The sequence below is a fragment of the Vicia villosa genome, linkage group LG7 (assembly GCF_029867415.1).
Source record: "Vicia villosa cultivar HV-30 ecotype Madison, WI linkage group LG7, Vvil1.0, whole genome shotgun sequence".
Lineage (NCBI taxonomy): Eukaryota > Viridiplantae > Streptophyta > Magnoliopsida > Fabales > Fabaceae > Vicia > Vicia villosa.
In genome coordinates, this window is record NC_081186.1 from 102,867,050 (window position 1) to 102,889,825 (window position 22,776).

Sequence of the window (22,776 nt, forward strand, 5' to 3'; positions counted from 1 at the left end):
ACTACCAACTTCAACACCCACCCTCATGCCTAGCGTCCTACCCACCTTCACGCCTAGTGTCCCACCCGACCATCACGCCTAGCTAGCGTCCCCTAACGCCCTCTCACGCTCGTGTTTCAATGAGGCCGAAGCGTGGACGATGCAGGAGAATAACAAGTGATTTAGGAATATGCTCTGATACCATCTTAGAATTTGGGTTGGGTATAACTCATCCCTACAAAACCGCCTTGTAAGGTGAGGATTGTCCTCACTTATAAACACAACACATGCCATATCTTCTTAACAATGTGGGACTAAATCCACCCCTTTAAACCCAGCACAATGAAGGTGTTGGGGGCTGCAATTAAGACAAACCAGAGTGCAGCTATTAAGGCGACTAAGGGCAGAGCGCAATTAAAGTGGAAATTCTAACATTGATAATATAAACTGCTATTCTAGACAAATTCTGCAAAAATTGTTCTATATTTTTATTTCTTTTCATTAATTCATTCACCAAAGATACCAGTTTCTATCAATTTCCTAACTTCCTTCTTTTTGCCCAACTTTAAATTAGCCAATACATAGACTACATAATTCATGATTTTTTGCCTTAAAGGGTTCATTTTATTAACATAATTCATGATTTTTTGCCTTAAAGGGTTCATTTTATTAGGGTGGACTAAATAAACTATAAAACCAAAAACTGTCTTATATTTAAAAATAAACAATGTTTTAAAAATGTTTTATAAATTTGAGGAATAAAATGTTAATTTAGTAAATTTTAAGGAAAAGACTAGGAAGAAAGTAGGCAAGGAAAAGAAAAAAGTGAGACAGAATATAGTGGTAATATTAAATAAGGAAATGACTTGGAAAAAAGTAGACAAGGAAAAGAAAAAAGTGAGACAGAATGTAGTGGTGATATTAAATAAGGAAATTGTTGTTTTCAAATCACATAGGTAGATGTGATAGGTTTGAAAAGGACCAAAAAGAAAAGATATAGATACAAATTTGTCAAACTGATAAAGAAAAAAGGAAAGAAAAGAAAGAGGCTACTAGTATTGTTACAATTATCATAAAGGCATTGTATAAAAATTCTAGACAAAGTTATTTTAGGAGTGTGTGTATCTTTCACATTCCACAACAAAGCATAAACATTCAGAGATAGCTATGGCTTCTTCTTCTATCAAGAAACATGATGTTTTTATCAGTTTCAGAGGCCAAGACACTCGCACCAATTTCACAAGCTTTCTTCATGCTGCTTTGTGTAGAAACCACATTGAAACCTACATAGACTATAGGATCAATAAAGGAGAAGAGGTTTGGGAAGAACTTGAAAAGGCGATTAAAGCGTCTACTTTATTTTTGGTTGTGTTCTCAGAAAACTATGCGTCTTCAACATGGTGTTTGAATGAACTTGTTGAAATAATGGAATGCAGCAAAAATGAACGAAACAACATTGTTGTGATTCCTGTGTTCTACAAAATTGAACCTTCACACGTGCGAAAGCAGACTGGGAGTTACCACGCTGCGTTGGCGAAACACAAGAGACAAGGCAAAGATAAGATTCAGAAGTGGAAGAATGCTATCTTTGAAATCGCTAATTTATCTGGCTTTGATTCTAGTGCTTATAGGTATTTTTCTTCTTCTAACTTTTGCAAATTCTAATGCTTAAGGATATTTCACACCATTTTTATTTGCTCAATGGTTTAAAGAATGGATACAATTTCTTAAATATTTTAGGACTGAATCGGACTTGATTGAAGAGATTATCAAAACTGTTTTACGAAAACTGAATCACAAGTATACAAATGAACTCAGATGCTTGTTCATACCAGATGAAAACTATTCAAGCATTGAATCATTAGTAAAATCTGATTCGGGAGAAGTTAAAATAATTGGAATATGGGGCATGGGAGGCATAGGAAAGACAACCCTTGCTGCTGCCATATTTCAGAAGGCTTCTTTCCTATATGAAGGTAGTTGTTTCCTAGAAAATGTGACACAAGAATCAAAGAGACATGGATTCAGTTACACATGCAACAAGCTTCTTTCTAACTTAATAGGGGAAGATCTTGCGATTGACACTCCCAAAGTAATACCAACTATGGTTATGAGAAGACTCAAGCGCTTGAAAGCTTTCATTGTACTAGATGATGTTCATACTGTAGAACTTCTAGGAAATTTGATTGGAGTAGGGCTTGATTGCCTTGGAGCTGGTAGTAGAGTCATTGTGACAACCAGAGATAAGCGTGTGTTGATAAGTGGAAAAATTCATCAAATTCATAAAGTTAAACAAATGAACTATCACAACTCGCTACAGCTTTTCAGTTTGAATGCTTTTGACAAAGTCTTACCTGAGGAGGGATATGTGGAGCTGTCAGAAAGAGCAATTGACTATGCTAAAGGCAACCCTTTGGCTCTGAAAATTTTGGGATCATTTCTTCGATGTAAAAGTGAAATAGAATGGAAGTGTGCACTAGCTAAACTCAAAGAAATTCCAAACACAGAGATTGATTTGATATTGAGATGGAGTTATCATGAATTGGATGATAAAGAGAAAAACATATTTTTAGACATTGCGTTGTTTTTCAAAGGATATAAAAGGGATATGATAACAAAAATATTAAATGAGTGTGGTTTCTATGCGGAAATAGGGATAAGACAACTTTTAGACAAGGCTCTTATAAGTGTTGACTCAAACAAATGCATACAAATGCATGACTTGATACAAGAAATGGGCATACAAGTTGTTCGTGAACAATCTCCTAAGAATCCCGGACAACGCAGTAGATTGTTTGATCCTAAGGATGTTTGTGATGTACTGAAAAATGATAGAGTAAGAGAATGATACCCTGACTTCTCTTCCTAAACACATGTTTTTATACAAAAATACTAACATTTACTCTTTATTTCTTCAGGGAACTGAGATGGTTGAGGCTATATTTTTTGATGCTACTGAATTTGAGCCCCTAAATTTAAGCCCCAAAGCATTTGAGAAGATGCCAAACCTAAGGTTACTTGCTTTTATAGACCGCAAGGGAATTAAGTCTATAAGATTTCCTAGTGGCCTTGATTTATTGCCAGAAAAATTGAGATGTCTTTATTGGGATGGCTATCCATGTAGATCTCTGCCTCCGACCTATTTTCCTGAATTCCTAGTGGAGTTTACCATGCGAGACAGCCATGTGGAAAAGCTTTGGAATGGAGTACTGGTATGCACTGTCCATGTATTTACTTTTTTCTTCTTTTCTGTGAAACCAAATTGTATGAAATCTAAAACTGAAATATGAAATCTTTATATTATTTCAGAAAAGGTACTAACTTATTTGACCAATTGTATATTGTTACAGAATTTGCCAAATTTAGAAATACTTGACCTCAGTTACTCCAAAAAGATGATAGAGTGTCCAAATGTGTCTGGTTTCCCGAATCTAAAACATTTAAGACTTAGCGGTTGTGTAAGCTTGCCCGAAGTTGATTCATCGATCTTCCTTCTCCAAAAGCTTGAAAAATTACACATGGATGGATGCATGACGCTTAAGACTCTTTCGAGTAACACTTGTTCACCAGCTCTCGTTTTCTTTGATGCCATGTATTGCAACAATCTGCAAGAGTTCTCTGTCTCATTTGCTTCCGTAGATGGTTTGCATTTGTCGTTACCAAAGTTTGCTGCGAATGAACTTCCATCATCAATATTGCATTTCAAAGAAGTTGATATGTTTACGAGTCCTATCAGTGATAGTCTTGTGGATCTTCCTGAAAACTTTGCCATTTCTATTTGTCTTGTGAGTGTTAGAGGAGAACATGACGCTTCCATCACTTTAAATAAAGTACTTTCTAGCCCTGCCGTACTGAGTGCAAAAGCCTTAATCATTCAACATTTTTTTATCTTGTTTAAAATACCAGACAATATCTCCTTACTATCATCATTAGAGTATTTAATACTAATTAGTATTCCAATTAAAAGCTTGCCTGAAGCCATTAAGTATCTTCCCCAATTGAAAGTTCTTGAAGTTATCCGTTGTAATATGCTTGAATCTATACCTGCACTTTCACAATTCATTCCATATTTCTTTGTCTGGGCATGTGGATCTCTTGAGAAAGTATTGAGCTCAACAAATGAACCATTTGACGGCCCAACTCGTGGTTTTATGTTCCTTAACTGCACAAAGTTGGATTGTCATTCATGTCAAACAGCTCTGAAGGAATCTATTGCTGGGATAGAATTTGGAGCAAGACTAAGTTCAAAAAATGAAGATCCATCCTTAGATTATGATTTTCAGTACTTCTTACCTGCTATGTGTGGCATAGAAAATTGGTTCCATTACCATTCTACACAGGCTTCCTTCACTCTTGAGCTTCCTCCCAATTTGTTGGGTTTTGCCTACTACTTGATTCTTTCTCATGGCAATGTGGGAGATGGTGTAGATTATGGATGTGAGTGCTGCTTGGACAACTGTTCAGGTGAAAGGACTTATATAACAAGTTTCAAAACAGCCGCTTTCAGAAGTGTGGCCTTTTATAATGTCGAGCCTTCAATATACCTGATGTTCGATCATTTGATTTTATGGTATGATACACCAAAATGCAAGCAGATAATGGAAGCAGTTGAAGAAATAAAAGCCATTAATGTTGTGAACAACACCAGTTACAGTCCGAAGCTTACATTTAGATTCTTCATTGATGAAGGCCAATATAATGAAGTAAGGGTAATAGAGTGTGGTCTTAAGTGGATATATCCCTTTGAAGCCAGTGCAGTTCCAAATAGAAATGATGATCAAGAAGATGCAGTTCCTCCAACAAACAGTTTAGAGCAACGTGTCGCCGGAAGTCTTTCCAGCTTAGAAGTAGATGAAAGTGAAGACTTGAGGTACATAATCATCCTAGCACTCATTGTACTGATATACCATGGAATCTAAGTTTTTTTTACACTTTTGCATTTTCTTTTACTGCAAAATAACTCTGTCTATGAACAGCGATTCACTTGAACGACTCTTGCATATTGGATTTTATGGAAACCTACTGGAATGGAGAGAAGAGAATTGAAACTGATTTAAAGAGACAAAACAAATAGGAGACAAAGACACAACACTTTATGTGAATGGGATTAAATGATTATGTAAAGTTACTTCATGCTAAAAGTAAGCTGAAAATAAAGTGATATATGTTTGGATAAATTTATGTAAAAGTGAGTTGTGATAAATGTAATTTATTGTGATGCTTACTTGAAATATAAGAGGTAGTTAGTGACAAATTTTGTTTTAACAGAATTAGTTATGTTACTTAGGGTATATAGTTAGTTAGAGTTTTTTTAATTACTTGTAATGCAAGTAACTACTATAAATACCCTTGTACTGTAATCATTCAATAATAGTGTAATACATTCCATTCGCTCACTCTCACTCTCACTCTCAATCTTCATCTTTTCTTTAATTCTCTCAAAAGTGTAAAGTGGGTGTTGAAGAACAAAACTTAATCAAGTCGTCTATATCATTCAAGTGAGAGTGATTGTGTATTCTTGTTTGAGTTTTTGTTCCAACATCTAGTATCTAGAGCTTCTGGTTTGATTATTGGATGATCTTGAAGTATGAATTCTCATCCAAATGATCATTTTCTGACAAATATTCTCATTCTAAATGAAAAGAACTGTGATACTTGATAATTTGTGCAAGCATATGAAGGTGGTGTTCTGCTATCAAGATGGGTGAGATTTTATGAAGAATGGTGTTACACCAATTAGTGATCGTGCCACTGATGATAAGAAGAATGCACATATGTAATTGAAGGAGAAGGCTTATAAAGTTTTCTTTATAATTCATCAACTAGTAATTGAAAATTTTGCTTGTGGAATTTGGCTGTATGCCTTAAGAAAACATGAATGTGACATTTTGATCATATTGTGTAGAGTATTGCCTAGCCCGACCTTTCATAGCTTGTTTGAACTTCCGAAAAATATCTCTTTGTTATCATCATTAGAGTGTTTAATGCTATTTGATTGTTCCATCGTAAGCTTGCCACAAACAATTAAGTATCCTTTGCGACTTAAATATCTCTGTGTTGGTCAATGAAAAATGCTTCAATGCATATCTGCACTTCCATAATCTATCCAATGTCTCCATGTATGGAAATGTGAATCTCTTTAGACATTGTCTATTAGTATTTGATGCACTTTGAGTGACAGAGAGAATGAAAGGTAATTGAGAATTGTTATTATTGAAAGCTGTAAAAATTGAATTATAAAATATATGTATATACAAGTATATGGCTTCACTTAAGCAATGCCTCACTTTAATCTATTGGTGAAAAAAATTGGCCTCTATGCTTCACTTGAGCAATGCCTCACTTTAAGTTCGCCTTAATTTACTTTCTCTCTTAAGAAGTGAAATCTAGCTTCAAGGTGCTTACTCTTTCTATGTAAAACTGGATTCTTTGTAATATTTATGGCTGAATCGTTGTGGATCTGAAACACCAGAGGTTTCTTCACTTTGACATCCATTTCTTCCAGTACATATCTAATCCAAATTGCTTGGCACGCACCATAGGATCTATTACAAGAGTCTTAGGGTTTGGGAGTATTTTTCAGAGTACTGTGTATGTTACTCATGTATCATGGTGATACATAGAGTTTGACTGATTGTTCATTGTTCATTTTCAATCACTAATGATCTTTTAAAAGGGGGAATAGTATTGAAAGATAGAGAACTATCATATTGTTTACATGTTTTGTATTGGAAAGGTAGGTCAGAAAACTGTGAAAGTTTAGGATTTCTCATCACTAGCTTCAGAATCAATAAGATCAAAGAAAGGAGTTGTTGATTCTCAAGAAAAAAAATATTCTTGATCTCCTACAAGAGACAGGTACGATTGGTTGTGAGTCTGCTGGCACTCTTATGGACCCAAATACTAAACTTTGAAAATAGTTGGAAGATATTAGAGGATAGTAAGAAAACTGATGTATTTAACTCATACTCATCTTGCCTATTTTTAAACATTAATTCATTCTTAGGACTGAACAAACTCAATAATATGTGGTCAAATTTAGACCGTGCCTATTTTGGGCAGAACTGGGTGACATGATATATATAGTATGATCATTCATTACGACTAAAAGTTAAAGCTAAAAAAACTGATTTTATCATATGATCCTAAGCCAAAAAAGAAATCAATATAAATGTCAAACTTACTTTTGTATCTGTGACGTAGTATCCACCATTTCTTGACCAGCAAACAAGTCCCCTGACACTCTCATGTATAATTAGCTATAAGACAATTCTATACAGGTGCTTTTGTGTTATGTATAATGATAATGTCAAAAAAGATACTATATATACACATATTGAAACATATTAATATCAATAAGCTATTTTACATAGAAGCAACCTTGTCATTGCCGTGATCAATATTCTTCCCGCCATCACCTTTATTGTGACTTGTAATCTTAACCAACTTGTGATTTTCACGTTTAAATAGATACGTATCATTGCAGAGTCTACGCTGTTTAAGGATTAGATTGGCAATTAAGTTGTATAATTCAGGGCTTGGTGCTTGAAAAAACATGATAGAAACTGAGTGTTTCATAGAACAACCATTAGAGAACAAGTGAGTGAAGAGCATAGGCTCATAAACAAGGACAAAGTATTGTACATCTGTAATCTTTGATCATTGAACAGAAAGCTACATCTGGCCCATTTCTCATTTCCCATTAGACTGAAGCAAGTCACAAGAAAGCATTAAGTTGGATGCATCATTAAGATTAAGCAAAAAAAAAGCAACTGTTTAATAATTTCTTCACGAAACTTAAAGAGGTAATGTCACAACCACCCATTTTGGTCCACCCTAGGGAAGGCCGGAAGGGGATCTCTTTTTGTTTACCTCATTGTTTCCTCCGAGGCATTGGAAGCCTTCTTTGATAAGAGAAAACGACTCTTCACAAGACCTAGTCTATTTCATCAGGAAGGTTTAGCAAAGGGCGGAATTTTGTTACTAGACGGTAAAGAAGATCACCCTAACGCTCGTAACGGCATCCAGAAAACTAAGACATTATTTACTCGCCCATACTATAGTGGCGAGAACCGATTAACCCATCAGAAAGATACTCCATAAGTCGTACCTGACCAGAAGAATGATGAAGTGGGATGTAGGTTTGTTGGAGTTTGATATCTTTTAGGAGCCAAGAAAAGCACTCAAAAAGCTCAAGTGTTCACAAACTTTGTAGCAACAATGATATGTCAACTGCCTCTTTAAAGCATTTTAAAAACAAATTAAAAAAAAAAAGCAAGATTATCATTAATCTATTAGATGTTTATAGTACAAGTAATACAAGATAATAAATAATGTGTACCAACACCACATGTTCTTTAATTCAATATTCAGTATAAGAAAACAGGTATATGCCTCTGTCAACTATTTGTTGTGCCTCTTTAAATCACTTGAAATTTTCCTCTCTCCACTCCAGCTGCTCTCCATCGAATCCAAGAGTCGTTCAAGAGAATAGCTGTTCATAGACAGAGTAATTACAGTAACAGAAATTGCAAATGTGTTTAAATAAAATTAAGTTTTGAAGTTATATCAGTACAATCAGTGATTCAGTGCTAGGAAGATTATGTACCTCAAGTCTTCTCGATCATCATTTCTATTTGGAACTGCACTCCCTTCAAAGGGATATATCCAGTGAAAACCACACTCGACTATAGTTACTTCATTATATAGGCTTTCCTCAATGAAGAATCTAAATGTAAGTTTTGGATTGTAACTGGTGTTGTTCACATCATTAATGGCTTTTATTTCTTCAACTGCTTCCATTATCTGCTTGCATTTTGCTGGATCATACCATAAAACCAAATGATCCGACCTCATGTACATTGTAGGATCGACATAAGAAAAGAATATGCTGGAGAAATAGGCTCTTTTGAAACTTGTTATATAGATCCTTTCACCTGAACTGTTGTCCAAGCAGCACTCACATCCAAAATCTACACCATCTCCCACATTTCCTTGAGAAAGAACCAAGTAGTAGGCAAAACCCAACAAATTGGGAGGAAGCTCAAGAGTGACAGAAGCTTGTGTAGAAGGGTAATTGGACCAATTCTCCATGCCAGACATTGCAGGTAAGAAGTACATAATAATATCATTATCATGATCTAAAGATGGATCTTCGTTTTCTGAATTTAGTCTTGATCCAAGTTCAATCCCAGCAATAGCTTCGTTCAAAACTATTTGATATGAATGTGAATCCAGCTCTGTGCAGTTAAGGAACATAAAACCATGGTTGGGTTTGTCAGATGGTTCATTCGTTGAACTCAATACTTTTTCAAGAGATCCACATTCCCAGACAAAGAAATATGGAATGAACTGTGAAAGTGCAGGTATAGATTGAAGCATATCACAACGGATAACTTCAAGGTATTTGAGTCGGGGAAGATACTTAATGGTTTCAGGAAAGCTTTTAATTGCAATACTAGTTAGTATTAAATACTCTAATGATGATAGTAAGGAGACATTGTCTGGGATTTTAGACAAGATAGAAACATGGTCTATGATTAAAATTTTTACACTCAGTAAGGCGGGGCTAGAAAGTACTTTACGTAAAGTGATGGAAGCGTCATGTTCACCACTCTCACTCACAAGACAAATAGAAATGGCAAAGTTTTCAGGAAGATCCACAAGACTATCACTGATAGGACTCGTAAACACTTCAACATCTTCAAAATGCAATATTGATGATGGAAGTTTATTCGCACCAAACTTTGGTAAAGACAAATCCAAACCATCTACGGAAGCAAATGCGATTGAGAACTCTTGCAGATTGTTGCAATACATGGCATCAAAGTCCAGGAGAGCTGGTGAACAAGTGTTACTCGAAAGAGTCTTAATTGTCGTGCATCCAGCCATGTGTAACTTTTCAAGCTTTTGGAGAAGGAAGATTGAGGAATCAACTTCGGGCAAGCTTACACAACCACTAAGTTGTAAATGCTTTAGATTCGGGAAACCAGACACATTTGGACACTCTATCATCTTTTTGGAGTCCCGGACATCAAGTATCTCTAAGTTTGGCAAATTCTGTAACAATATACAATTGGTCAAATAAGTTAGTATATTTTCTTAAATCATAAAAATTTCATATTTCAGTTTTTTAGTTTCATTTTCCATTTAAAAATACTTAATCTTTTACCAAAACAGAAAAGAAAAAAGAAAAAGTAAATACATGGACAGTGCATACCAGTACTCCGTTCCAAAGTTTTTCCACATTGCTGTCTCGCATGGTAAACTCCACAAGATTTTCAGGAAAATAGGTTGGAGGCAGAGATCTACATGGATAGCCATCCCAAAAGAAATATCTCAAATTTTCTGGCAATAAATCAAGGCCACTAGGAAATCTTATAGATTTAATTCTCTTGCGGTCTCGAAAAGCAAGTAACCTTAGGTTTGGCATCTTCTCAAATGCGTTGGGACTTAAATTTATGGGCTTAAATTCAGTAGCATCTAAAAATATAGCTTCAACCATCTCAGTTCCCTGAAGAAATAAAAAGTAAATGTTATTATTTTTGTAGTAAACTGCAGCTTTTGTATAAAAAAACATGTGTTTAGGAACAGAAGTCAAAGTAATATTTTCTTACTCTATCATTTCTCAATACATCACAAACTTCCATAGGATCAAACAATCTAGTGCGTTGTCCGGGATTCTTTGGAGATTGTTCTCGAACAACTTGTTTGCCCATTTCTTGTATCAAGTCATGCATTTGTATGCATTCGTTTGAGTCAACTCCTATAAGAGCCTTGTCTAAAAGATGCCTTATCCCTATTTCTGCATAGAAACCACACTCATTTAATATTTTTGTTATCATATCCCTTTTATATCCTTTGAAAAACAACGCAATGTCTAAAAATATGTTTTTCTCTTTATCATCCAATTCATGATAACTCCATCTCAATATCAAATCAATTTCTGTGTTTGGAATTTCTTTGAGTTTAGCTAGTGCACAGTTCCATTCTACTTCACTTTTACAATGAAGAAATGATCCCAAAACTTTCAAAGCTAAAGGGTTGCCTTTGGCATAATCAATTGCTCTTTTTGACAGTTCGATATATCCTTTCTCAGGTAAGACTTTGTCAAAAGCATTCATGCTGAAAAGCTGAAGGGAGTTTTGAGAGTTCATTTGTTTAACTTGATGAATTTGATGAACTCTTCCACTTATCAACACATGCTTATCTCTGGTTGTCACAATGACTCTGCTACCAGCTCCAAGGCAATCGTGCCCTACTCCAATCAAATTTTCTAAAAGGTCTAGAGTATGAACATCATCTAGTACAATGAAAGCTTTCATGCGTTTGAGTCTTCTCATAACCATAGATGGTATTACTTTGGGAGTGTCAATCGCAAGATCTTCCCTCAGTAACTTAGAAAGAAGTTTGCTGCATGTGTAACTGAGTCCATGTCTCTTTGATTCTTTTGTAATATTTTCTAGGAAACAACTACCTTCATATAGGGAAGAGACCTTCTGAAATATGGCAGCAGCAAGGGTTGTCTTTCCTATGCCTCCCATGCCCCATATTCCAATTATTTTAACTTCTCCTGAATCAGATTTTACTAATGACTCAATGCTTGAATAGTTTTCATCTGGTATGAATAAGCATCTGAGTTCATTTGTATACTTGTGATTCAATTTTAGTAAAACTGTTTTGATAATCTCTTCGATCAAATCCGATTCAGTCCTAAAATATATATACATGTAATATTTTAGTATTAAGAATCAAGCTAAGCATGTAAAAATGCAGAAAAGAGAGTGAAGAAGAAAGATAGGTTGCAGAATTTTCATTACTCATCATCATCCTTTCATACACATGAATATGGTTACTTATATAGCAAGTAACTTGTAACTAACTTAACATCCATCTAACTAATCGATAACTAACTAAAAGTTAGTTATGATTCAGTTATGCTTCTATGAACTAGTTAGTTACATCAACCTCTCCATTATGTTCAACATTTAGTAAGCAAAAGAAGAATATATAAATTAATATTTAGACAAAATATATAATTTAAGAAATTGTATCCAATCCTTAAACCATTGAAAGAAATAGCTAAAAAAAATGGTGCAAAAGATCATTAAGCATTAGAATTTGCAAACGAAGAAGAAGAAGAAGAAGAAGAAGAAGAAGAAGAAGAAGAAGAAGAAGAAGAAGAAGAAAATACCTATATGTACTAGAATCAAAGCCGGATAAATTTGCTATTTCAAAGAGAGCATTCTTCCACTTTTGAATCTTATTGTTTCCTTGTCTCTTGTGCTTAGCCAACGCCCTGTGGTAACTCCCTGTCTGCTTTCGCACGTGTGAAGGTTCAATCTTGTAGAACACAGGAATCACGACAATGTTGTTTTGTTCATCGTGGTTACATTCCATTATTTCAACAAGTTCATTCAAACACCACGTTGAAGACGCATAATTTTCTGAGAACACAACCAAAAATAAAGTCGATGCTTTAATCGCATTTTCAAGTTCTTCCCAAACCTCTTCTCCTTTATTGATCCTGTAGTCTATGTAGGTTTCAATGTGATCTCTACACAAAGCAGCATGAAGAAAGCTTGTGAAATTGGTGCGAGTGTCTTCACCTTTGAAACTGATAAAAACATCATGTTTCTTAAGAGAAGAAGAAGAAGCCATAGCTATCTCTGAATATTTATGCTTTGGTTGTGGAATGTGGAAGATACACACTCCTAAAATAACCTTATCTTGAAATTTATACAATGCCTTTATGACACTCTCTCATTATCATGTTAATGCTGAATACTAGTAGCTTTTTTCTTTCTTTTCCTTTTTCTCTTATCAGTTGTACAAATTTGAATCTATATTTTTTTTGGTCCTTTCACACCTAACAAATCTACCTATGTGATTTGAGAACAAAATTTCCTTATTTAATATTATCACTACCTACTGTCTGGCTTTTTATTTTCCTTGACTACTTTCTTAGTAGTCATTTTCGTAAAATTTACTAAATCAAAATTTTATTTCTCAAAACTACTAATTTCTTTGTCCTTAATTATAAAAAAATTTTAAAACATTGTTTATTTTTAAATATAAGATATTTTACAAAGAGAGGATTCGATCAGACATCAAAGTTCTTGATAGCACATAACTATCTTACATAGCTTCGACACAGCAGCATGAAGATGGCTTGTGAAACAGTTGCGAGTGTCCTCTCCTCTAAAGCTGATGAAGATATCATATTTCTTGAAAGGCACTTTAACTGAGTGAGTGGAAGAATCATTACTAACAATACCAGCTTTTGTAGATGTCATATGCACCTATGTGATCTAACTATTTGTCTGTAAACTATAAAGCTTGTACCTTATAAATGTTCACCTTCTCCCTCTCTTTGCTCTCTTTGTTTTGAAATGATTATATCTATGTTGTTTGTTCTACAGACTTATATCCTTTAAAATGAAACTATAGAGTAGAGAACACCGGGATCGCGTTCGCCTACTTTCCAATACCACACCGTGTCAGATAGCCGTTAGTCTTGGCCGTTGATTTGAGATCGAACAGAAGAAACGCGATGGACAAAGGTGAAATCGCGAATGAGAGAGGAGAAAACACGAACTTTAATAAATTTTACAGTTTTAAAGCTTTGTAAGGGTAAAAAAGGTCTTTTCACACTCAATGGTCGCTATTAGTAACTGTGAGTAAAATGATCTCAGAGACGTCTATCAAGATCGGACGATGAGAGTTGGGATTCCAGCGCGTAGTCCCTAATGTCAAAGTAGATTCAATATTATTTCTGTTTGAAAAGTTTTTGTATATTCTGTGGCCGGCTGCATGATGGCAATGCTTTTGTATTAAGAAATAACTTTTGCATAAGAAAGTTTGCATTATAATTTAAATTTTGGCTAGACATGCTTATAGTTTGACCAGTAAATAAATAAATTGATTAGGTATTATAATTGGTATGTGACTCAGTCAGTTTTTAATAGAAATACTGTACACATTAGATAAGTATCAAAAACAAACTTTTTTAAAGTAGATTTGAACAGAAATCTGTTTTGCTTAATTTTTAATTTTACTCTATTGGTATATTTTTTAAGTTAAAAACTAAAATATTATGAGAAAATATTGAGTAGGTTATTCCCCATAGTTTAGGTATGGCCATGTAAAGTCCTTTTAAGTTTTTGATTGGATCTTTTCAGCTTTATTTTAGAGTAGGCCAACAAGTGATGTTCAATATAGTGAGCAAAGAACATGTTGGGACGGGTAAAGGATGAGTTGAGATGGATTCTAGTTGCCCCTAACCCATCCTTGATTTCTACTGGCCCATTTTTTAACACTATTTCGCTTTTAGACTCAAACAACTCAATAATATGTTGGTCAATTTTAGGCTGTGCCTATTTTGGACTACACTGGCGTGGCCAAAAATATAACAAAAAATTGTATCGGGATCATTCAATTATGACTAGAAGTTAATACTACAAAGCTGATTTTAACATATGTATCCCTAGTCAAATAAGAAATGAATAGAAGTGTCAAACTTACTTCTTGTATCTGTAGCGTAGTATTCATCCTTTCTTGACCAGCAAACAGGTCTCCTAACATTTTCATATGTAATTAGCTATAAGACCATCCACAAGTCCTGTTATGTATAATGATAATGTCAATAAGGTACTATACATATCAAAACACATTAATATCAATAAGCTATTTTACATAAAAGAAATAGATAGCTCATAATGTAATAATGCAATAAAAGTAGCTATCTCAGCGGCAAAAATCAGTTTGCTATACCAGTCCAATTCTAAGTATTGCCTGATATGTTGAGGTAAATTCATCTCCAAGGTACCACTTGTAGGATACTCAAAGAGCACTAGAGCAGTGTTGCCAGAGTCAAAACAGCAACAAACAATTCCCATGAAAATTCTGCAAGTCTTTCGACATTAGCAAAATGTAGATACATATACAACATGAATCTACTTCCTGACCAGCAAAATGTACAAAACATGCATGGATTTGCATCCCAAATAGAAAGCTTTAACAAACAAGTGAAATTGATTGTGAGGGGAATTTTTACAAACAAGTAGTGTGCTTCATATGAGGACTCAGTAGGAATCATTAGAAGACCAACGAGCTGTCTCGTGTTAGGGAATAGAAGGTCAAAATATGAAGGAATATGCCAATGGAGGTCCTGTATGAAATCACCGACTTTGGCTTTCAGATTGTGATGATAGGTATAAGGAATTTGCAATGCATGTACCAAAGAGTGAAAGTCACACCATTTATCTAACCAAAAGTTTGACATTGAAACCTTTCCTTATGTTAAAGCGAGTATATCCCCAATGTGGTGACTTTCTGAGAAAAAACCATTGAAGAAAAAACACATACAAAAGTTGAAGGAACCCTGTAATTTACATAGATATAAAAAAGCGACCACACGCTTTACTGTATTTTATGTCTCTCTTTCGCATTCTATTTCAATGAATCAGAAAAGATACCATATTGGAGCTTGACCTAACTCATCTTTACAAAACCGGCTAGTAAGGAGAGGAGTGTTCCTCTATATATACTCTTTTAATGCTCTATCTCCAACTAATATGGGATTTTAGGATCTTCCTAATAGTACCGATCGTTTTGACGAAAGATAATGATGTTGATATGATGACGAAGACATTGTCAAGTTTTAAGTTTTTCCACTGTATACAGTTGACAAAGCTGCATGAAGAAAGCTATGTTGTTCTCTTGATGTTATAGAGTTTGTTCTAAGGTGAAGATTTGTGAGATTTTGGATCGAACTCTAGTCTCGACAAGGCTAGCATCTTGGTTCGACAGAGATTAAGCATGTTTTCGAAGTCTGTTCACATGCTGTAGTCGAAGTACGCTCAAGGATGCAGTAGTGGAAATGTTATGATCGTTAGCATATCGAATTTGGCCTGTTTAGTACAATTGTTTAAGATAGCTTATAGCTTAAGTTAACTTAGTAGTCTTTAAATAGACTAGTTCTCTCAGGTTGTTGAGAGAGGTTGGTTGTTATTATTCACTTGTAATCTTTGAACCCTTATTAAGTAAGTGAATAGTAAAATAGTTATAACAAATCTTGATTTTCTTCTTCTTTCCTCTTCTCTCTATGTAAAAATTTAAAAGAATTTCTTGTGTTTGTTCAAGAAACTCAATCTTTCTCGTAGTTTTGATTTGTTCTTAATGATATTCACTTACAACAGCATAGATAAAAAAAAGAGTCCAATGCTTTACAGTACTCTCTCATTTTGTTTCTGTAATATTATAGGACATGAGAATAGTAGTACGACAGAATCATTATCATAATAGGTTGGTAATGGTCTGTACTATGCATGTAAAATAAAACTCTCTTTCTGCAAGTGGTGTCTTTTCAGGATCGGATGCCTTCAACTTTGGTGCCTCTGATGCCTTTCTCTCTTAACCTCCCATTTTTTCCTCACATGAATATATTCCTTAGCTCAATTACAAATTATCACTCACAAGCTGCTAGCGTGGGAAAGCATGGCTATGAGTGTTTCATCTTCTTCTTTTTTCTCTCGCGCTTCTTCTCTGAAAAAATATGATGTTTTCATCAGCTTTAGAGGCGACGACACTCGGGCTGGCTTCACTAGCCATCTTCATGCTTCGCTGTGCCGAAGCAATTTGGAGACCTACATAGACTACAGAATCCAAAAAGGAAACGACGTTTGGGAAGAACTCGTGAAAGCAATCATACAATCAACTCTCTTTCTTGTCGTCTTCTCACATGACTATGCATCTTCAACGTGGTGTTTGAATGAACTTGTTGAAATTATGGCGTGCCACAAAAATGAACCAGACAAAGTTGTTGTTATTCCTGTTTTCTACCAAATTGAACCTTCACATGTTCGGAAGCAGAGTGGGAGTTACGCCACTGCGTTTGTGAAACACAAAAAGCAACCCAGAGACAAGATTCAAAAGTGGAAGGATGCTCTTTCTCAAGCTGCCAATTTATCTGGTTTTCATTCTGCCAAATACAGGTATGTTCTCAATTCATCTTTTTCCTTTTATCACTCTCCATTTGTGAATGTATGACTAGTACTGTACTGTGTTGTTATTAGTCTTGCATAATGTTTTAATTTTAAGATTCAGATGATGAATTCGAGTATACCTTTGGTTGTCATTCACATTTCATATTTTACATATGTTAGGAATGAATCTCACTTGATTGAAGAAATAACAAAATCTGTTTTAGAAGAATTATATCACAAGTACCAAAATGAGTTTGCAAGTGATTTCATACTCAATGAAAACTATTGGAGGATTGAATCTTCAATAAAAACTGATTCATCAGAAGTTCAAATCATTGGACTTTGGGGCATGGGGGGCATAGGCAAGACAACCCTTGCTGCTGCTATTTTTCACAAGGTCTCTTTTCAGTATGAAGGCAGATGCTTCTTCCCAAACGTGACAAACGAATCAAAAATGCACGGAATCAATCACATATGCAACAAACTTCTTTCCAAGTTACTAAAGGAAGATCTTCATATTGATTCTCCCAAAGTAATACCATCCGCGATCATGAGAAGACTCAAACGCATGAAAGCTTTCATTGTGTTAGATGATGTTCGTACTATAGAACTTCTACAAAACTTGATTGGAGTTGGGCATGGTTGGCTAGGAGCTGGTAGCACAGTCATTGTGACGACTAGGGATAAGCACGTGCTGGAGAGTGGAGGAATTTACAAAATTCATCAAGTTAAGAAGATGAACTCCCAAAACTCCCTCCAGCTTTTCAGCTTGAATGCTTTTGACAATGCTTTGCCTGAGGAAGGATACGTGGATCTCTCAAAAAGAGCAATTGATTATGCCAATGGCAACCCTTTAGCTCTGAAATATTTGGGATCATTTCTTCGTTGTAAAAGTGAAACAGAATGGAGCTGTGCACTAGCTAAACTCAAAGAATTTCCCAACAAAGAAATTTATTTGATTTTGAGATGGAGTTATGATGAATTGGATGATACAGAGAAAAACATATTTCTAGACATAGCATTTTGTTTCAAAGGACATAAAAGGGATATGATAACAAACATATTAAATATGTGTGGTTTCTATGCTGAAATAGGCATAAGAAATCTTTTAGACAAGGCTCTTATAAGAGTTGACTTCGAAAACTGCATACAGATGCATGACTTGATACAAGAAATGGGCAAACAAGTTGTTCGTGAAGAATCTCCTAAGAATCCCGGACAACGCAGTAGATTGTGTGATCCTAAGGAAGTTTGTGATGTATTGAAAAATGATAGAGTAAGAAAATGATACCCTTACTTCTCTTCCTATACACATGTTTTTTATACAAAAACTACAATTTACTACAAAAATACTAACATTTACTTTTTGTTTCTTCAGGGAACTGAGATAGTGGAAGCCATTTTTTTAGATGCTACTGAATGTACACGCCTAAATTTAAGCCCCAAAGTATTTGAGAAGATGCCAAACCTAAGGTTACTTATTTTTCGAGACCACAAGGGAATTAAATCTATCAGATTTCCTAGTGGCCTTGACTTATTGCCAGAAAATTTGAGATGTTTTTTATGGGATGGCTATCCATGTAAATCTCTACCTCCAACCTATTCTCTTGAAATGCTTGTGGATTTTTCCATGCGAGACAGCCATGTGGAAAAACTTTGGAATGGAGAACAGGTATGGACTGTACATGTATTATTTTAATGGAATATGAAACCAAAAACTGAAATCTTTATGAAATAGGAAAATGTACTAACTTATTTGACCAATTTTATATTGTTACAGAATTTGCCAAATTTAGAGAGACTCGACCTCAGTTACTCAAAAAATCTGATAGAGTGTCCAAATGTGGCTGGTTCCCCGAATCTAAAATATGTATCACTTATTGGTTGTGAAAGCTTGCCTGAAGTTGATTCATCAATTTTCCTTCTCCCAAAGCTTGATGCATTACACATGAGAGAATGCAATTCACTTAAGACTCTTTCGAGTAACACTTGTCCTCCAACCCTCCGTGACTTTGATGCCAGGGATTGCATCAATCTGCAAGAGTTCTCAGTCCCATTAACTTCTGTTGATAGTTTGAATTTGCGTTTACCAGAGTGTGGCGCGAACGGACTTCCATCATCAATATTGCATTTGCAAAATATTGCAAGGTTTACCTATCCTATTAATGATAGTCTTGTGAATCTTCCTGAAAACTTTGCCAATTCTATTTGGCTTGTGTTTCAGAATCTACAGAAAGGTGAACCAGACACTTCCATCTCTTTACATAAAGTACTGCCTAGCCCTGCCTTCATGAGTGTTAAAGAGTTAATCATTGACCGTAATGACATGTTTTCTGAAATCCCATGCAATATCTCCTTACTATCATCATTAGAGTCTTTATCACTAATTGGTATTGCGATTAGAAGCTTGCCTGAAAGCATTAAGCATCTTCCCCGACTCGGATATCTTGAAATTATTGACTGTGATATGCTTGAATCTATACCTTCACTTTCACAGTTCATTCCATATTTCTTTGTCTGGGGATGTCGATCTCTTGAGAAAGTATTGAGCTCAACAAATGAACCATCGGGCAAATCCAACCATGGTTTTATGTTCCTTAACTGCACAGAGTTGGATTCACATTCATATCAAATAGTTCTGAACGACGCCATTGCTGGGATTAAACTTGGAGCGAGACTAAATTCAGAAAATGAAGATCCATCTTTAGATCATAATAATGATATTATTATGTACTTCTTACCTGCAATGTCTGGCATGGAAAATTGGTCCCATTACCCTTCTACACAAGCTTCTGTCAGTCTTGAGCTTCCTCCCGATTTGTTGGGTTTTGCCTACTACTTAGTTATTTCTCAAGGAAAAGTGGGATATGGTGTAAATTTTGGATGTGAATGCTGCTTGGAAAACAGTTCGGGTGAAAGAATCTCTATAACAAGTTCCAAAAGAGTCAATTTCTCTAGTAGGGTATTTAGTTATGTCGATGTTTCAGTGTACATGATGGTGATGGATCATTTGGTTTTATGGTATGATCCAGGAAAATGCAAGCAGATAATGGAAGCAGTTGAAGAAATAAAAGCCAGTAGTGATGTGAACAACACCAGTTACAATCCAAAGCTTACATTTAGATTCTTCGCTGAGGAAAACCTATATAATGAAGTAACTATAGTCGAGTGTGGTTTTCACTGGATATATCCCTTTGAAGGCAGTGCAGTTCCAAATAAAAATGATGATTTTGAATCTGATGAACGAGAAGACACAGTTCCTCCAACAAACAAGTTAGAGCAACGTGTCGTTGGAAATCTTTCCAGCTTAGAAGTAGCTTTGAACGACTCTTGGATTCGATGGAGAGCAGCTGGAGTGGAGAGAAGAAAATTTCAAGTGATTTAAACTGAATGTTGACAGAGACATATGCCTGTTTTCTTAAACTGAATGTTAAATTATTAAAGAACATGGTGTTGGTACACATTGTTTGTAATCTTGTATTAATTGTACTATGAACATCTAGTAGATTAAAGATAATCATATTTGAATTAGTGGTCATTTTTTCTACACACAGATTACTCAAATAAGTTCCATGAGGCATGTTAGCTTGTTGTCATTAGTTGTTAATACTGGAATAAAAATCTATAAACGATATAAACAAATAGAATGTTTAGTGTGAAATCTTGACCAAACTAAAAAAAGTAAACTTCAATGTATTCAATGCATATGCAAATGGATTTAAGGATCAAACATTCATTTGCTTAAAATTCTTAACATTCTAGGATTTATCCTGTCACCTCCAAATTTAATCTGATATCCCAAAATGTTATAATAATACTACTATCTTAACTTTGTAAAATTCTTTGGGATTTTTGGTATGTACATAACCCCCGATCACGAGACCCCGAGGGCTGAAGTGTTCGGTAAAGAAACCCCTAAAATTCTCCGGACAACTTATATGGTCGGCATATATCATTCCAACCGACAGACAGCGTTTAACGTGTGTAACTTGGTGGATTTTCAAATGTCACGATGGGCGAGCATCCCATCGCACCTTTTCACCTTACTTCACAATGATGATATTTATGGGGAATATGTTGTCATCATAGCCTTCTTCCTTAGCTATTCCTCATAGGCTGGTATTAAAATCCCACAATCTCATCAGCCTTTGCTATTCTCACTCAAACTCCGTTTGAAGTCCAAAAGTTCACCTTCATCTACACGCTCTCGCCTCCCCTTTTCAGGTTAACACCTCTTCTCTCTTTTACTTTCATCCTTTTTAATTTTCAATTATGGTGCTTGTACGAGAGTGTGATGATTCGAGGAATGCGCCCGCTCCCCGAAATGTCCAAGAAATGAGTGAACTCTGGGCACAATGCATAAAAGATTGTGAGGGTCATTTGGGACAAACCTGTGAAGAAGTGTGGTTAGGCCTAACTCAACCCTACAAAACCGGCTTGTAGGGTGAGGATTGCCCCCACTTATAAGGACATGTTCAGGCCATATATTGTCCGATGTGGGACTCTTAACACACCCCCTCACGCCCAGGACTAGACAACTGGAGCGTGGAAATAAATGGTGGGTGGCCCGATAGCGGAAACCATAGAAGGTGGCCCACCGGATCTTAAACCAGGCTCTGATACCATGTGAAGAAGTGTGGTTAGGCCTAACTCAACCCTACAAAACCGGCTTGTAGGGTGAGGATTGCCCCCACTTATAAGGACATGTTCAGGCCATATATTGTCCGATGTGGGACTCTTAACAAAACCAAATTTGACCAAATAATTAGGGAGGTTTATGGTGACATTTATGCGTCTCTTAGCAATTCTGACTCAGAATCTGACTCATCAAGTTTTGTAGAAGTTCTAATGGAGAAGTTCTAAGCTATAAGTGTAGCACCGTTAACCACAACGATACTCATAAACTACGCTCTAGCAAGAACCTTTCATCCATTGGGAATAAATAGGATGTAATACTAATACCCTTTGAGGAGAGTGAGAGAGTATGTCTTTATCGTCCTAGAGGTGTAAATGAGGAATGCTTCTACTTCTATATTAGGGTGCTCGAGGTTTTCATAAGCCAGATCTCCTTCTCCGATTTTAAAGTCGATCTCCTTACCGCCTTAAATGTAGCCCTAGTTCAAATTCGTCCCAACGGTTGGGGGTTCATTAAGGCATTTGAATTTATCTGTGAAACATTGAACATAGAACCCACCATGGGCCTATTCTTTTCTTTCTTCGAACTGAATGATGCAGATAAAGGTAGTTGGGTCTCCATTAATGGGGATCCCAACAGAAGTTTTCTTCGGGCTTTTACCTCTAATAATAAAAGGCATTAAGGACAGATTTCTTGGCATCAAAAGCAGAGACAGGTGCCCTAAAGTCATGTATGTCATGCCACTTGAATCTAAACCAACTAATAAGTATATGTATTGGTACATATCAATTACAATTGGATTTTATTCGAAGATATATAGTTATACGACCTACGACAAACAACATACACGCAAGAAGCTTCAACGTCTAACCCCCAGTAAAATTACCAGACCACTTACACATAACCCCTACCCAACAAAATTACATACCCACAGACACTTAAATCCACAACCAATACATGCCCGACAAAGAACCACAAAACAAAGAGCATACTCCGTACCACTACTAATAACATGCTTATTATCAAAACACCTAACAACCATATGCCCTGAACACATCATCCTATCATAGCCAAGACACTCAAGAAATATATAGCACCAACACTTCCATCAATATCAATCCATAGTGCAAGAAAGTTGATCTCACACACCTTTCTATTTTCGGTGTCGGACAACAT

The 22,776-nt window shown here is 35.5% G+C and overlaps 3 protein-coding genes across 3 annotated transcripts; 2 read left to right on the forward strand and 1 right to left on the reverse strand.

The window, feature by feature from the left end:
- Positions 1-1,052: 1,052 nt before the first annotated feature.
- LOC131618100 (disease resistance protein RUN1-like) lies at positions 1,053-5,486 on the forward strand. Its single transcript, XM_058889366.1, has 5 exons — positions 1,053-1,610; positions 1,720-2,815; positions 2,898-3,191; positions 3,330-4,849; positions 4,956-5,486. The coding sequence occupies exons 1-5, from the start codon at positions 1,147-1,149 to the stop codon at positions 5,023-5,025; spliced, it is 3,444 nt and encodes a 1,147-aa protein (XP_058745349.1). The 5' UTR covers positions 1,053-1,146; the 3' UTR covers positions 5,026-5,486.
- Positions 5,487-7,528: 2,042 nt separating this feature from the next.
- Positions 7,529-13,598, reverse strand: LOC131618101 (disease resistance protein RPV1-like). The gene is made up of 5 exons (XM_058889367.1): positions 12,173-13,598; positions 10,596-11,691; positions 10,199-10,492; positions 8,588-10,038; positions 7,529-8,473 (listed from the first exon to the last, which is right to left on the reverse strand). Exons 1-5 carry the CDS (start codon positions 12,637-12,639, stop codon positions 8,383-8,385), a joined length of 3,399 nt encoding a protein of 1,132 aa, XP_058745350.1. The 5' UTR covers positions 12,640-13,598; the 3' UTR covers positions 7,529-8,382.
- A 2,796-nt stretch (positions 13,599-16,394) lies between these two features.
- On the forward strand, positions 16,395-20,495 carry LOC131616264 (disease resistance protein RPV1-like). Its single transcript, XM_058887545.1, has 4 exons — positions 16,395-16,973; positions 17,145-18,240; positions 18,343-18,636; positions 18,745-20,495. The coding sequence occupies exons 1-4, from the start codon at positions 16,477-16,479 to the stop codon at positions 20,347-20,349; spliced, it is 3,492 nt and encodes a 1,163-aa protein (XP_058743528.1). The 5' UTR covers positions 16,395-16,476; the 3' UTR covers positions 20,350-20,495.
- The last annotated feature ends 2,281 nt before the right edge of the window (positions 20,496-22,776 follow it).